The 17588-nt window shown below is 36.5% G+C and overlaps 1 protein-coding gene across 19 annotated transcripts in view; it reads right to left on the reverse strand.

Annotated features, from left to right (window-relative positions):
* Positions 1–9015: 9015 nt before the first annotated feature.
* RBMS3 (RNA binding motif single stranded interacting protein 3) overlaps positions 9016–17588 on the reverse strand; it is a 764097-nt gene continuing 755524 nt past the window's right edge. For all 19 annotated transcript variants that reach the window (XM_054479599.2, XM_054479608.2, XM_054479604.2 and 16 more), the window contains one exon: positions 9016–15539. In XM_054479599.2, the coding sequence (XP_054335574.1) occupies positions 15533–15539 (7 nt within the window). In that variant the 3' untranslated portion in view covers positions 9016–15532. The remainder of the gene's footprint in view (positions 15540–17588) is intronic.

Here is a 17588-nt window from a genome sequence, read left to right on the forward strand (position 1 = left end):
ATACTATTAGTTTACTTATTTTAGAGATGAGGAAAACAAGGTTTATAATGTTAACAATGGAGAGCTGAAAATTAAACACAAGTTGCCTGATTTGAAAGACTGTGCTTTTACTGCTGGACTGTACCTCTGCTACAGTAGTAGAGAGGGACTTGGGGGGAATTATTACCCCCTGGATGCCCCATTTTTATTACAGTTAATATTTTTAGGTATATTTCCTGTTTAGAAGTGTAGTAGATATATTGCTCATGAATATGGATGCCTATGTATAAAGATTGTTAAAGTTTTATTTTAATATTTTGTACTGTATAAAATAAATTTACCTTGGTAAATAACCTTATTGAATATCAGACAAGGGAGTTGTCAAAAAATGTCAAGAGTCTTAGAGGAATAAAATGTCTCCGTAGTGTTAGGTACAAGTAATAGCAGCGTCTAGAGTAGAGAGGTGAAGGAAGTATGCCCTAATTGCTGTTGGAAAAGCCCTCATTAATCAATAAACTTCTGGTTTTTACCTTACTTTTCCTGCCATGATGACTTCCAATGCAGTAGCTAAGTGTAGCAAGAAAACCATCTCAATTCTGATAGGCCCTTTCCTGTCAGAATTGTTGGCTACTCTCTTCCTAGATCAGTTCACTCTCGGGGGACCCTGACTTCACCAATGCTGAAGCAAGACAATGGAGAGCTAGAAAACATGGTGCTCTTTGTCCCGTCTTTCCTTTTGTTTTGAGAGTCTGGAAAGATCAAAGTACCAGTGGGGAAAAAACAAAACTGCTATTCCAGAAGTCAAAAGTCTTTCTTTTTGTTGGTTCCTAGTTAGCCTCAGAGTAAAGTGTCTTATTTAAGGAAATTTGGTTATGATTTTGAAATTAAAAACTAAGATAATCAAGAATTCTAGTTTCAGCTCAGATATGTAGAAAGATAGAGAGCTCCACACTTACAACATTGAAAATGTTGGACAGGCTGCAAATTTGATGACTTTTCTTGAGGCCATCAGAAAACTGAGGTCACGGGGCAACCCACTATAGTAAAATCTGAGAAAAGAGGTATCTCCTGAGAAAAACAGGACCTGAGTAAGCATCTGCTTGCTTGCAGCAGTTTCTGTGCATGTCTTATTGCATGGCAGAGGCACCTGACAGTCACAACTGAAGCAAACCCTGAGAATGACCCTATGGTCTAAGAAGCATGTTGCTTTAGAGTTCTGAGTTAAGGAATCAGGAAGTGACCAGCCCGGAAATTCACTCCTTATCTATGAAGGAACTCGCGGCTTAACCCTTGGAACACAGGTGGTCCAAGGAATAGAGGCCCTTTATTTTTGGGGTGAGTGGAGATTGCTAGGTGAAGGGTGTGATGTGTAAATGCTATATAAACTGCATGCTTTGTACAAATAGTAGTGGTCTTCCTATTCAGCCCACTGCCACTGAACCACACCATACGTAAGTCCCCCCCAGTAAACCCTGTGTCTCCTTCAATGGCTCTGGTTCTTTGGCCTCTTGAACGTGGTGCCATCCCCACTGGAGTCAATAGAAGTCCAGCACAGCACTTATGTACTAGCTTCTCATGGCTGTCGTAGCAAAGTACTACAAGCTAGGTGCCTTAAAACAACAGAAATTTATTTTCTCACAGTTCTTGATTTTCAGGCCAGAATCCTGAAATCAAGATGTCCCAGAGCCATGCTCCCTCTGAGGTTCTAGGAAAGAATCTGTTCCACTCCTCTCTTTCAGCTTCTGGTTGCTTCTGGCAATCCTTGGCATCCCTTGGCTTGCAGCTTCATCTCTCCAGTTGCTACGTTGGTTCTCACATGGCTGTCTTCCTTCTGTGTCTGTGTGCATATGTGTCCCAGTTTTCCTCTTTTTATAAGGACACCAGTCATATTGGATTTAGGGCCCACCCTAATCCCTAATCTCATTTTAACTTGATTACATCTCCAAGGACCTTATTTCCAGATAAGGTCACATTAACAGCTTCTGGAGGTTACATCTTAAACATATCTTTTTTGAGCAGGTCTGGAGGGAGACACCCTTCAACCCAGTATACCATATAAGCCCGATAATCTGATTCCCCTAAACATTCTTAATGAGTTGCTAAAGACAGCCTGTGGGCTAGTGTGAGAGTGTGGAGCCCAGAGAATCTGCAAATATAACAGAATGTGCTCCGTCTTGCAGGCTTTTCCTCCAAACTCCCACCAGGAAAATTGGAGAGGAATCTCCAGAAAGAGACAAAGAGAACGTGAGAAAGAGATCTTGCAAAAGTCAAATCCCTGATACCCAGACTCAGGCATATCAGAACCTCAAAGAACTCACTTCTCTTACCAAAATTTTAAGGCACAATGTGTGTGTATGTATATATATATACATACACACACATACACACACAAGCATACATGTCCACATATACATACATGTACACATATGTGTATATATGTGTATAAGCATATATAAAAATACATATATACATATGTATATATACACGTGTATATATACATATATGCATTATGCCTTAAAATTTTAAAAATGTATAAAATATATTAATATTTTAAAATTTGATTTTTTTAATATATATATATATATATTTTTTTTTTTTTTTGAAACAGAGTCTCACTTTGTCACCCAGGCTGGAGTGCAGTGGTGCCATCTTGGCTCACTGCAACCTCCACTGCCCAGACTCAAGTGATTCTCGTGCCTCAGCCTCCCAAGTAACTGGGACTACAAGTGCGTACCACCACACCCAGGTAATTTTTGTATTTTTGTAGAGACAGGTTTTTTCCATGTTGGCCAGGCTGGTTTCAAACTCCTGAGCTCAAATGATCTGCCTCCATTCTGCCTCCCAAAGTGCTGGGATTATAGGCGTGAGCCACTGTGCCCGGCCACAATGCATATTTTAATAGAAACTCTGCAGAGGGTTCACCAAAGTAGTAGGTTTTATGTTAGTTTTACAAAGGCTTTGATTCCTGCTTGCAGGACCACAATGGTAAAAGGATGTATATATGGTAATCCCTCCACCCCAAATGCTATGTAAACCCCAAAGCACATACCTGGGAAGTAGCATAAAGAGACCTGGTTGATCACTGATCTGAAAGATTCAGTGTCAGGAAAGTAAGACAGTGATGGCAAAATCTATGTAAGAAAGCGCTAAGCAATTTAAAATTATAATCAGAAGCCAAAGGAATTGTCAGTCTAGTCAGTGGGCGTGGGTTTAATATATTCCATATGATGTGCTTTTGTGTAAACGATGGTATATTGGTAACTTCTAGCTCTGGAGGGTCTCCCATTGAAGTCTGGAATCAGCTGTCCCGTGTCAATTATTGTCTGAATAAGCAGACAATAAATGACATGCCACCAAACCTTAAATGAAGCCTTACAACCAGTCTTTCCTTAGGACTCAGCAATTGCTTTTAAGTATGGCTCACTTGAGCTCAGGAATTGGAGACCAGCCTGGGCAACATGGTGAAACCCCATCTCTACAAAAAATTAGCCAGGCATGGTGGTGCATGCTTGTTGTCCCAGCTACTCAGGAGGCTGACATGGGGGGATCACCTGAGCCCAGGAGATAGAGATTGCAGTGAGCTGAGATTGTGTCACTGCCATCCAGCCTGGACAACAGAGTGAAATCCTGTCTCAAAAATAAAATAAAACAAAATTACATTAAAATAAAATAAAATAGGCTGGTTAATATTCTCTCATGGACATTTAGTTTAGGACTTTTGCTAAGCTATAAGGGATGTTAAACATTGAAGAGATGGTAGAAATAATTTGTCTGATCTCTGAAACTGAAGGTCTTTAAAATTTGGGTAATATAGCCATGTGTATAGTTTTCAGAGGAATAATAGATATCTTGGGGTTTCAAACACAAGAAAAATTGTTAGTTGTCTCTTCCTGTATAACACCTATATTCTCATAAAAACATTCCAGTTTGCATTTATGTAAAGTAAAATTCAGACAAAAATCATTCTAGGGTTTTAGAGTTCAAGATAGAGTTACCTTTGGAAGAAGGGTTTGCATAATGACTGAAACAGAGCATGGGAAAGTGATATCTTTTTGGTTGCTAATAATATTCTGTTTCTTGGTTATTCTTGTGTGTTCAGCTTGTGGACATCGTTGTGTTGATCATTCATGGTGTATTGTTGTTTGTTTATTATCTTACTGCATTTTAGTAAAAATCAAAACCAAAAACAAACATGAAACAAATCAACCATAAGACAAGAGGGGCGGGAGATCATGGCAGCAGGCAAAGAGGCAGAGCTATGTATATATCTCACAGCCACTATCTTATGTTCATTAGACTTGTTTCAGGTGTTTTAGAGGCCAGACCTTATTACATTTTCTAGTAGCAATAATTTGTCTTAGAAATATTTGTTTGATGCAACCTACCTATTGGTGTGACTATTTTGATACTGTCTACTTGTTGGGATAAACATGCTTTGTCAACTTGAGGTCTAAAGAAGATTCTGCCCCTAGTTCTTCAATGTTGTTTTCAGTTCACAATGTATAGTAGTCTTCTCAAATTGTTAACACCTGCCCCCTTCCATCAGTAGCTGCCTTTAGATTATATGCAGTTATGGAGGAAGTCCTAAGAAGGTAGAGTGTGTATGGTGATTTGATGATAATACAGGATTATCATTCAAAATCATGGGTGAATTTAGCTCAACCAGCAGCTATGTTTCTGTGTTCTCTTGTTCTTGTGGCCTGGAAGCTGGTGGCTTCAAGCCTGGCATTTGTGTCCTCCAGAATCTGACAGCATTGCAAAGTAGCTAAGTGTCACCTTGGTTCTACCATTGCCTCCTTTCATCTTCTTAGATATTAATCTTGTCTTTAACTCTCAGGAGTTACCCTCATAAAAACATCTTTAAAGAGAAACATCAGAACTAAACAGTTAAAATTATGCATAACACTTGATCGATAATTTTTAGAGCATTTACACATGATATATGTATTGCCTGTTTTATCATAATCATTCTGAGAAATAAAAGGTATGTATTTTGAGACATAAAAAAACCTGACATTCAGAAAGAAAGAAAAAATGTTTTGCAGATGGTATACCTAAAGTCAAAATCCAAGCTCTTTTCACTGCTTGCCTGGTATTTTTTCTAAAATTTTGTTATCTATCTCTAAGAATAAAGTTATAACGGTGAAATGCCAGGTAATAGAAAAGTTATTTTGGGGAAACAATTCATTCCTTCAAGCCATATGAATAGATTCAGCATTATTAGGAGGAAAATCATTGGCTTTTGTACCTAGCTGATCCTGTGTGTGGATTTTGCCTGTACCATGAAAACATGGCCAAGTCCTATAACTTTGAAAAGTTATGTCCAACTTAGAATGGCATATTCCACTCTTCTTGCTGTCAAAAGAATTAAATGTCCCAGGTCACTTGGGAAAAAGATAACAGACACTCTGTTAAGGGGCTGAACTAGGGAATAAGCAGCAGCAAGGGTTAAACATATTGCCCACAAAACTCTCTGATCTTATTTCACACCAAAATGTTACAAACTGGTACTTACTAGAATACAATACCTTACAAACAGGAATGCCTACTCTCTTTTGGCATCATTAAATTATTTATGGAGGGTCCATATGCTAGAAACTGTTCAATGAATGAGTCAATGAAAAGTTAAACCTATCTATTTGGTAGACAAGTACTTTCCTTCTAGAGTAAATCAGACAGACTCAAATACAGAAAAGATTGAAACAGCAAGTTATTTCTGGAACAGAAAATGTGAATTGTGTTGAGTTTTGTCACTAAGGTGATTAGAATGAGTGTCCAATGCCCTTCTTCTACAGAAATCACAAATCCCAGGCCAAGTGAGGCAAACTATTAAAAAAAATGCTGATTAAAAACAAACAAGTAAGAAAACACACGCACAAACAACTGCCTCCCCCATTGGCATTTCCCAAAGTCATTTCAGAAGAAATTTTTGAAGCCAAGGGTTCAGAATTTGAATGTGTTTTTAAAGCACTCTCTAGCCCTTCCTAAGTATAGGTCCATGGGTAGGTTGCCCAACTCTCCAAGCCCCATCTGGGAAATGGGGACAATTTTCCAATCCCTATCTCAGAGCACTCTTGTGAAAGTTGTATGAACTCAAGTATGTGAGGGCACTTGGTGCAGCTCTTGGCACAGAGTGAGTGCCCAGTTAATGGTGATCCTTTCTCTTACAGCCTTATCTCACATTGCTGGTTTTGTGTAGAATAGAGAACCTGGGATTTGGGTTTGGAATCCACTAGAGACTAATACTGCAGCGCCACCTGGTGACCATTTTACCACAATAGTAACCATACAACGTCCTAAAGATCATGGGTGAGAAAGCTATCTCCCTTTGTTTCTAAAGATTTAAATAAAAATACAGTCTCTTGATATATTAGAGAGACTTTTATCATTATTGAAAGTGTCACTCCTTAAAAAAATTCCAGAAATAATCAAATTCTCAGAGATTAAGTTTGAGCTATATTGTTTTTCATTTTACTGCCTTTGGAAAGCAGCTGAATGTTATCTTCATCAGCATCAATTAAAAAAGGCATAATGGGAACATAAACCTTGTTAGAACTATTGAGAATTGACAGTTCACTCAGTTCTTCTTGGAGAAAATAAATTATTAGACGGTAAAAAATGCACAGATATGAGATCAGAAAATCATGATTATTTTATGTACGAGGGTCACCATAATAAATGTAGTTTGTTTCTTCATTTCCTAGTCTTCATTCTCCTGTGTTCATACCTTGTAACCAAGGGTTCTTCACCAGAAACCTCTAGGTACATTTTAGGAAATTCCAAAATGTCTTGCAATTTGAAGCAAAAATTTTGTGCATATTGGGTGGTGGTGCAGTACTATTATTTTTTAATCCTAAACAAACAAAAAAGAATTTCAGGTCTAAGAAAGCTTTGATAGAACATGGATGTGGTGTTCTGAATGTTTATGTCTCCCAAAAATTCATATGTTGAAATACCCCTAAGGTGATAGTGTTAAAAAGTGGGGCCTTCTTGACATGATTAGCTCATGAGGGCTCTGCCCTCATAAATGGAATTAGTGCCCTTATGGAAAAGGCCTGTGAGAACTTGTTTGCCCCTTCAGCCTTATGAAGACACATGGAAAGCACAGTCTATGAGGAACAGGCCTTCACCAGACCCCAAAACTGCTGGTGCCTTGATCTTGGACTTTCCAGCTTCCAAAACTGTGAGCGATGAATTTCCGTTGTTTATAAATTACCCAATCCAAGGCATTTTGTTATAACAGCCCAAACAGAACAAAGGCAGTGGGTAAAACTAAGTTCAAGATCTTTGTTCCAGGCTGGGCACAGTGGCTCACGCCTGTAATCCCAGCACTTTGGGAGGCCGAGGCGGGTGGATCACAATGTCAGGAGATCGAGACCATCCTGTCTAACATGGTGAAACCCCGTCTCTACTAAAAATACAAAAAATTAGCCGGGCGTGGTGGCGGGCACCTGTAGTCCCAGCTACTCGGGAGGCTGAGGCAGGAGACTGGCATGATCCCGGGAGGCGGAGCTTGCAGTGAGCCAAGATCGCACCACTGCACTCCAGCCTGGGTGACAGAGCGAGACTCCGTCTCAAAAAAAAAAAAAAAAAAAATCTTTGTTCCACACTTTCTTAAACTATCCAATAAATCCATTCTTCCAGTTTTCTCCTCTAGTTTTCTCTTCTGCCAGTACAATGTGGACTGATGTTCAGAAAGGGAAAAGGTATATACACAACATATTCTTAGAGCCTGGGCACCGATTGGAGAGCTTTCTCCACAGCCTCCCCTGGGTGCATGTATTCTAAAGCAAGAAGATGCCATGTGGGAAATCACCTTGATGTAGTGGTAGCTTCCAACTACACTGTTATGCAGATTATATTAGAAGTCATAGAACAGAAAGACTCACAGACCAATAAAGATGCTAGAAGCACGGGGCTTATTAAATCAATTTTAAATACACAGAAAAGAAACGAGGTAAAAGTCATGGGGTAGGTTGACTCATTGAGGTTAAAGTGTGAGAGGGGTGGAAGGATCACACTAGCTGAATGTTCTGCAATGTGGGTATATATACTCCTCTTCCCTCTGCCATATTATCCTTCTCCAGTGACGGTGTGTTATACCAGAGTTGGGTTTTGAGCAATGAAAGAGGGAACCAATGGAAGATTCTTACTCCCTCCAAGACAATCAGGGGCAAACCATTGAAATTCACTAATTAGGTTGATGAGCTGCTATGGGTACCAGAATGGAAGGCAACAAAGAGTGAGCAAATTAAGACCTAATGAATAGTGAAAGCTTAATTTTCTCACATATATATCTAGTGTATCGCATGTAGTGTTTTCTTGGTCTTTCTTTCCCTTTCTATTTTTGTTCACACTCACATGCTGTACTTAGCTTTTCTGTCTTAAGGGACACTTTGTTGTTTAACACATCATAGGAATTTCATGTATCCCTTTGTTTTCCTGTCTTCTGCAGTAGAATGGAATATTTTTGAACAACATAGCAAATGACTATTACAGAACAGCATATTATTGGCTCTTAAATATGAGCTCCAAGTTAGCTTGGATTACTCTGGCCTAGAAAAATAGGTTTTCTTTTTATTTGCTTAGCACCGTCTTCTGTAACTTGAGGAATGGACACTTCTTATTTTGGTTGACCTGGATTTAATCCTTGCAGGGATACAAACCAAAGGTGTCAATATAACTGGCCTTCATCCAAGATTCATCAAGTAGTTGGTAGCTGTTAGGCATGTTTGGAGATAGGAGTTCTGTGGTCTCTAAATCCCTAAACTTGAGAATGAGGAAGATTGTGGGAGTCCCTGGGAAGACCTAAATGGTCCTCTCTTTCTAAATTCCCACAAACAGTGGCTTTCTCAGGTCCCCTTGGCATGTATTGAATATTCCCTCTTCTCTCATTTTTTGTTAGCTGAGATGATTCTTTAAAAAATTTCAGCACTGTTCCAGATTAAAGGTGGACACCACTCCTTCCTATCAGCCCTCCTCCCGCAACCAGTCTCTGGATGAGTGCAGAAAAACACAACAGCCCTATTCAATTGATTTTATTTTCATTTTTTATTGAAAGCTTCATCAAAGAAAACAGAAGTTTAAACCTAACATCCACTGATCTACAGAAAGCCCAAGGGATGGGGGAGATGGTTGCTAATTTGACTGTGGTACAGATGAAGAAATTAAAAATAAAACCAGAAACACCTTAGAATTACAGAAGTTTCCATGACAGTCAGAGACAGCAGTACAAAAATGCTCTTAAATAAAGTTCAAAATTGAATGATGTTTCAGAAGTTCCATGAAGTTAAATATGGACTGAAACAAGGGTTTTAAAAGAAGCTGTGTCCCTTTTTTTTTTTTTAGAAACTGAATATCTCATAGCAGATACTACTACATATATTTTTTAAAATTAAGATTCCATTTTTCTTCTTCTTCTTTTGAAATAAATGGAAGCATTTGTGTCCAGAATAGAGAAAACTTTTTCAAGTGTCTTTTTGAAATAATTTTTACAGTTCCTGAAAAGCATGGAATAACTCATTTTTTTAATATATGAAGAGATAACATATTTGAGGGAAGAGGAAAGAACATCTTTCTCAATAATCTTAGACCAGAGGGTTTGAAACAAAATATAACATTAAAGTTACAATTTGGACATTATTTAAATTTGATGTGATCATAAAAATATCCATGGGAGTGTCAAAGTCATTCGGCCTTAATACAGTAATGCAGTCAAAATGTAACAAAAACAATGCAATAGTTTTGGTCAAAGAAAGATTTAAAAATATGAATATGACTATACCAAGAGCTACCGTTATACTCTCATTGCAGAAGTTGTGTTGATCCATGCTACTGGTTTAAATTTAGTGGAGTGAAGGAAACAAAATTAGCTTTCTTTTGAGGGAAGCTGAATTCTTTGCTATGATTTTTTCCCGTATATTCTGCAAGAATATAGCCAACTCTCAATTATTTGTGTTAGATAAGAAAAGACATTATAGGTAATCAAAATTTATGACACATAATGTACTGACATTAATTTTACCAATGATTTCAAACTCTTTTAAGAAATTAATACTTTATAAGAAATAATCAAATTTTATTTCCAATTGTTTGTCCCACCCTCAGGTGACATGCTAATAAAAGGAAACAGAGCCCAAGGCCTACACGTTGAAAAGAAAAAACAAAACATACCCACAAAGTAGATAATTAGCCCTTCAAAAATTGAGAATGATTGTATTTATGCACAACTTAGAAATTGGGGCAGTAGTAAGAAAAGCTCAAGTATGACTCAGTGGCCTAGTGGTTCTTCCTGCAGATCCAAGCTTGACTGCACCTCTACTTCAGCTTTAAAGCTTTCTAAGTGGAAGAAAATTTTCTTGATATATTATTTACCCTCACAAAAATAAACAGAAATGAATATTGAAAGCCATTCATCCCTGTTTTGCTATAGAGAGCATCTATATGTTAGAGTATAAAGCCAATGATAAAAGAAATTAATCTGGGGTGAACTCTTGTCTCTCACATCATAAAAGGTCTTTGGGGCCACTTGGGGATTTAGTGTTTAGTTTTCTACTTTCCTGAACGCTATGTAATCCGCAAAGGACAGCCATGACCAAGAGCATTTGGATTAAAGGACCAATTTCATACTTAAGAATGTTTGGTAAGAAATGTTAAACTTGAGTCAGACCCAACTGTCTTCCAATGCCACAGTGGATGTCATTTGTAAAACAAATTGATTCATTAACGAAATCCCATTATCACTTGCCACAGGAAGGGTGGAGTGTATGGAATCAATGAGCCTGTTTAAATTCTGTCAATCCTGCAGATTGAAGTGAGAGGCTGTCAGTCCCAGTAAGTTCAAAATTTTGAAGCATGCCAGCTACAATAACATGAAAGACAAAATCTCATCCTTCACTTTTTACTGAAGACAAAGTAATATAGATCAAGGTTCTATGACATGTTTAAGCTTTATTATAGTGTGTGATTCCTCAAACGTGCTGAATGTTGTTATACACGTACATAAATATTGTCCCTTTACTTGATTTCAAACCATACAAAAAACATTTATTAGTGAAACCCACTTGAGAATTTCTCTCTGCTTATCAGCTCATCTGCAGTGGTTCATGCACTCAAATTAAGAATGAAAATGAATTGCCAAATGTATTTTAATCTCCTATTAACATCATAATCTGTCTAGACAGCCTATTGAAACTTATCCTCAATCGTGAAGATGACCGCAAGAGTCCTAATTAAATCAAATTTCACTTTTCATTAATAGGGGTTTTAGGCAACTGTAAAAAAAGAAATAGGTATTTAGCAAATATCCCAATTATTTAAATAAAGAGGTTTTTTTGGAAAAGAAAAAACAATTACTTTTTTGGGGCCATGCATAAATTGAAAGTACTTTTAAATCACTTTGCAAGGGGTCCAAAGATGTATTTTTAGGCATAGTAAAATAAAGTGAAATTCCTGCTTTAAACAGCCTTCTTCGGTTCTCAGCCTTATATTTCTAATGGGAGTGCTTTTAACACCATGCAGTTTTTCATTAGAAGGGGGTGGAAGTGAGTCATATGCTGTCAAATGTGACAGATCTGCTAAGGTCACAGGAGGAAGTAATTCAAGTGAAATATGGAGGTAACATTCTGAAATGTTGAAATCCACCAAGGAAACAAACTAATCCTTGCAAAACTAGAGTCAGGTAGAGGATTTTTTAAAAAGAGTATTATAACATTTGCAATATTCAAAACATGTCAGCATTCAAGGACAAACTGTCATCAGCACCTGCCAGTATTACCTTCAGTTCACTTGGGATCATTACTTTGTCTCTAGAAGACATGGCCACGTATTGGGGAGCTCCCAGTTACCATGCACACTTTGCCTCCCTTGACAACACCTTATTATTATTAAAAGAAAACTCACTCTTGCACTGACCATGAAACTAGAGTTTAGATGAGACAGTGTTTCTCTCATTTGGATTGTGGCTTTAGTTTGTTTCCTGATGTTTAAGCTAAGTCTTGGCAATTAAAGTCAAAAGGAAAAATGGAAACATCCGAATAAATGCTTGAAAATCTGGTGGACCAGAATGCATGGAAAATTAACTTCAACTTAAAGAAAAAAAAGATTATAGTCCTAATTAGGATGGGCGACAGAGACTCCGTCTCAAAAAAAAAAAAAAAATCACTACAATATATTTTGTTGATTAAATTTGAATTCTGTTGTCTGTATATATTGAAAACTTATTTTGGTTTATTATCACACAATGTAATGCTGCTTACCTGTTGATGCTTTTTTTTCTCTCCCAGACTTGGCTCTTCAAAACAAGTCTTAGGTAAGACAACAGACAAAGCAGAGCAAATTTGAGTATGTGCCATTGTTTTCCTTCCATTTTTTTTCTTTTTGGTTTGAAAACATATATTTTATAGAATGGCATGATATAAACTATCCAAACACAAAACACACATGAACACATCAAATGACAGGTCATTTACTTTTGCAGTAACTGGCTTAAAAAATTGATATTGAAATTTCATAGTTGAAAAAAATATTTCTGAATGTACAAATAAAGCAGCAGTTTTGAATAGAAACAGGAAGTTACCTAGGCACATTCATTAGCCACATGGTAGCTACCTCTTAGCCTCATTGTTGATTGTGTAAATGAGACTTTCTTTGTATCACATTAATACATGTTTTTGGTTATTTTTTCACAAAAATGAAAGAAAGTATGTTGGTTTCATATTCAAATGAATTATGCCCAGGATAATCCTTATTTATACAAAAAGAGTTTAGAGAGTGAAAAAGAGAAACAGAAAATATGGTTCCCATACGTGTCTTTTTGTACCCCAAAAAACTTTGGGGCCCACTTTTCAAAGATAAAAACTTAAGTGCCACCTTTATAATGCATGGGAAGCTGAAGGATGGAACAAAAGACAGTATAAATCTAGCATTTTCTCTAAAGCATGAAAAACCATAATGGTGAGTGCGACCAGTTGGAATTTCTCTGTAACACACACTACATTTTCTTGGATACACTTTTGCCTCCAATGTGACCATAAATATATGGAGTCATTCTCTGATTTGGGCTTCCAATTCATGGGGTTGCAAATAAGAGAACCAGAGTTTACATAAATAGAATATTGACAATTTCACATGAGTCAGTCAACCTTATTACTCACGTTGACCTAATGGGAATATGATTTACCTTTAAAACTTTTTAATTTTTAAAAAGCTCACCCTGTTTTATAGTGTGCTTAAATAAATTTCCCTGCTTCTTTTGGACTAAGACAGGCTCCTGTGACTGACTTAGTTTGTGAAAAGAGTTTCACCTATTTGATTCAAAGGATTCATTCAGAAAGAAATCTAGTGAATAGTTCACTTAACAAATTCTATTCCATTGTCCTTAATTTCAGGTAAAACTGTAAAGGTTGAACACATATCTCATGAATTAAAAATGTAGATCTATTTTACAAGTGGGTCAATTTAATTCATTTTAGACAAAGTTTTGCATCGTTCTAAATGCAAGTATTCCTCCTTGGCTTAAATGATTGATCAAACCTAATTCTTTTGGTTCTTATTGATATAAATCATACTGTTCCTTGATTGTCAACTAGCATTTTAAGGACTTCCCTAAATTCCACTAATAGAATTCTCAATCTTATTGGTCCTACATGCCTCAAAGAATTAAACCGAAAGAAAAAGTTCTTTCGGCAACGCCAATATATGAAAATACAATGAAAACAGGCAAAAAGAAGATACCCCCTCCCCATTTGCAAAACCAAGGTGACTATTCATGGTAGGTGATGACAAACACAGAGGTGAAAAGACAAAACCCAGAGGTGTTGTAATTTAGAGGGAAGACTATTGTTACACAATGAGACCTTTCCAGGAGACCACTCACCATATCACAGAATATCACTAAGCTTTTTTGACAAATGACCTTTCAGACCAGGTTCAGAAAGTGTCTTTAGCTGAAATTTCATATAAAGAATATTCCACCTGTTAAATAAGCATCTTGGTTTACTAGTGGCCATCAATATAGGTTTCACTATTCAAGACAGCTAGTGAGAAACCAGAAAAGCTCACAGAATTTAAAGCCACTTGGCTCTATCAATCAGTTGATATCCAGAACTCTTCATGCTGAAACTGCTAAACACAGCAGGTACAAGCTTCTGCTATCAATGAATACACATTTAAAGAAAAGAAAGACACCTCCCCCCACCCTCTTTTTTTTTTTTTTTTGCACTATGTAAAACACCAGTGGAAGGTAGTTTAAACAAACAACAAAGTAAGAACTGGTCCGGCCATGTCGGTCAAATAAATTTTTTTTTTTTTTTTTAAAAAGAAAAGAAACGAAAACAACCTCTATCTTCTGGACTGTAATAGGGTGTCACTTCATCTTTGGTATAAAATAGGCCATCCATAGGCTGAATTTGATCACAACTAGGAAAGACTACAGAAATTGTCAACAATTTCTCTATCTATTGCTTTTTTTTTGTTTTTTTGCACTTTTTGACCATAAGCTCCTATCTACTTTTTTTTTTTAATGCTCTTAAGCTAGGTTTTGCAATGTGACAAGCAAAGCTGACTAAAAACTTTGTAAAGCTCATAAAAAAGACTGCAGATAAAAAGCACTAATGCTTTTGCTAGCGATCACGCTTTGTAAATTAAAAAAATCTGCATTCTGCCCCCCAAACACGCATTATTTCTAATGCAGTTGTTTTTAAACCAACATTAATAACTTTACTGTAAAATGTTTTAGCCTTTTAGAATGATTCATGTCAACACTTAAGACAAAGTTCATGAAAAGTCCCAGCATTTTTCCAATTCTTGCAGTTGCCATGGTTTCTTTTATCAACAAATTTTCTTCAAATGAAGAAAAACATTTTCATTTAAACTGTACAGTTTTTTTTTCACCCTAAAAACTCATAGTCTTAAACTTCTGTGCCAGTGAAAGCCGGCACAATATTTCAATTCTTTCTTGATTTTTGTTTTTAACAAGACGTTGACAGCTTGCCTCGAGAGACTTTGACGTCCTTAAAATTAAGGCAATTAAGATTCAAGATAAACCTTACCTAAATATTTCTAAGAAAAAAATAAAATAAAAAAACCCACTAGATTAAAACAAGAAGGGAAAAAGAGAAAGTAGCTTAATTATTGAGGAAGACAATTTGTTTCCATTTCTATTGTCCACCTCTTGACATCAGGTTTTCTGTTAAAAAAAAAAAAAGTATCTACACCTTCAGGAAAATTCTGAATTCAATTCAAATGTTCTTCCACATAAAATATCAACCTTCAACGTTTTGTTTTTTGTAGTTTTTTTTCCTCTTCTGGAAATTTTTTCTTTAATTAAAAAAAAACGATGGCAAAAATAAATTGTCAGACCACATGAAGACCATTTGCACAGCACATAAAAACTTTGTTTTCATTGGGTAAGGTATAAAACTAAAAAAAAAAAAAAACAACAACAACAAAAAATGCATTCCATTGACGTCTGTGCAAACTGGAAGCCAACTTCTTGTTCAATGAAGTTTCTTCATTCAAGGCAAAGATTCAGACGGACATTCTTCAGTCCTGTTTATGGTCTGTGAAAACAATTGAATAAGAGTGGTCATTAAATTAAAGTAACTTTGAAATCACATTCTGTGACCTTTTCCAATGAGGCAGCTTTAAAAGATACCAAGCTTTCAATATAATATAGTCACAAAAGCATCATAAAATCATACTGAGTCTATGAGATTGTCAAATTCTGCCACTTTCATTTAAATACAGATTTGGGCCAGAGAGTTTGTTTACATCAAAAATCAAGGTTAATAGCTTATGTTATAGCTCCTTACAGATCCTTTGAGTAATTCTGTTCCTTTAAAACTACTATAGGAATCATCACTAATTCCAGCAACAAATATGAGATTCTTTACTATGCACCCAAAATAACTGGGTTGTATGTTATCTCATGGTATTCACCACGTACATTTACATAAGGCTTATTGCCTGAGGAAATAAGTGAGACAGTTAAGAGGCCAATGCAGTTTTATTCTCTTGTCCTCTTCCCTTTCTCTTCTTTCTTGTTCATTCCCCCTGTCAAGATTATAAATTTGTGAGAGCAGGAACTATATTTTACTTCTACCTTTTACCCTTTAGGCAGAGTGGTATATACACAATAGGTGTTTAACTAGAAAAATATCATTTTACTATATGCCAGTTTGCTTAGCTCATGTCAAATAAAGACTTCTGCTACTGCCCCTTCTATGTTGCAAGGCTAACCTTCCAGCAGGATGACTTTACTCTTAGCTCTTTTGCCCACAGATTAGAAGTTTGTAAAATAACTTCAGAGTTGTGCTATAGAAAGAAGGACCTCTATATTATCTGTAAGTTACATTTAGCTGAAGGCCTCTTTGCTCAGGGTATTGGATGCCAGCAAAAAGTTATGCAAGTTCTTCTGATGCACAGTTGCTTAATTTAGTAAATATGACTCAGTGTTACTATGCATAGTTTTACAGATCGTTTACTATACAAGATGTATGATTGAGGGAGTGGGGGCTAAATTTCAGCCCATCGTCTGCTCCCCAAGGTATGTACCCTGGAGGAGAGCTGTAACCCCAATTCACAGTGTTTTAAATCGTGTAATCTTTAGCTTGAGATGGCCCAGAAAGGACATAGTTTCCTCATTTGCAAAAAGCCATCACGTGAGCCAGCTATGGCAATTAGGAACCTGATTAATTTCTTCCTAAAATCATGTGAGAAAAGCAACTAGTTGAGAGATCGAATATTCAATTTTTATCAATAGGTTAAATCCCTAAAAATATATTTCTGTGTTATATGAGAAAGTGAGATATCTTCTAAGAAGTAAAGCAATTACAATTTTCGTACAGTAGCAACAATAAGAAAAAATTTTATTAGTGGTAGTCATGGAAACCATGGTTTATATTTCAACTATCTCTAGCTTTGCAAACTATAGACTTACTCCATTTATGTCTAAAAATCTATATTACTAAGGGAACAATTTTTTTTCTTGGTTATATAGTTTTGTGTGTGTGTGTGTGTTGGGGGAGAGTCTGTTCTTTGTTCCCACTCCCATCTTCTACTCTGGTATTATTGTGTACTGAACCAAAAATGCCTAAAACACCATGAATCTCTTCAGCGGCTGCTCAGTGAATGATGTCTTATTTAGTGGACTACAGTACACAGGATACCTGACCCATCAAACTCAAGTACTTGATATTCACTGGTCTCAAAAGCATTGATATTTATGAGCTAGGCTGGAACTACTTTAGGTTTTATAACTGTACACAAATGTTTCTAATAGCCCTCTCCCATAATTTGCTTGGTCTTTAAAGTGGCCCCATTGCCACATGAAAACAAATGATGGCAAATAGATGGTTGTACTTTACAAGTTCATGTTTGCTAGCTGAAGTTTGAAGGAAAAAGGATCTTGCCATTTAATAGAACTGAGTTCACTCCTGCCCATCTCCTCTGTCCTAGAATAAATGTGAATGTGCACATTTACATAATACTTACGGATTGCACTGAAATTCCTAAAAACAGAAGGGTTTTAATTTTTTTTAGGCTGGGATCTTTGGCAACAAGAACATTTTAAGTTGGACATTTTAGAAATAAAATGGGTTACAACTTGA

This window comes from Pongo pygmaeus, chromosome 2 (genome assembly GCF_028885625.2).
Source record: "Pongo pygmaeus isolate AG05252 chromosome 2, NHGRI_mPonPyg2-v2.0_pri, whole genome shotgun sequence".
NCBI classification, from domain to species: domain Eukaryota; kingdom Metazoa; phylum Chordata; class Mammalia; order Primates; family Hominidae; genus Pongo; species Pongo pygmaeus.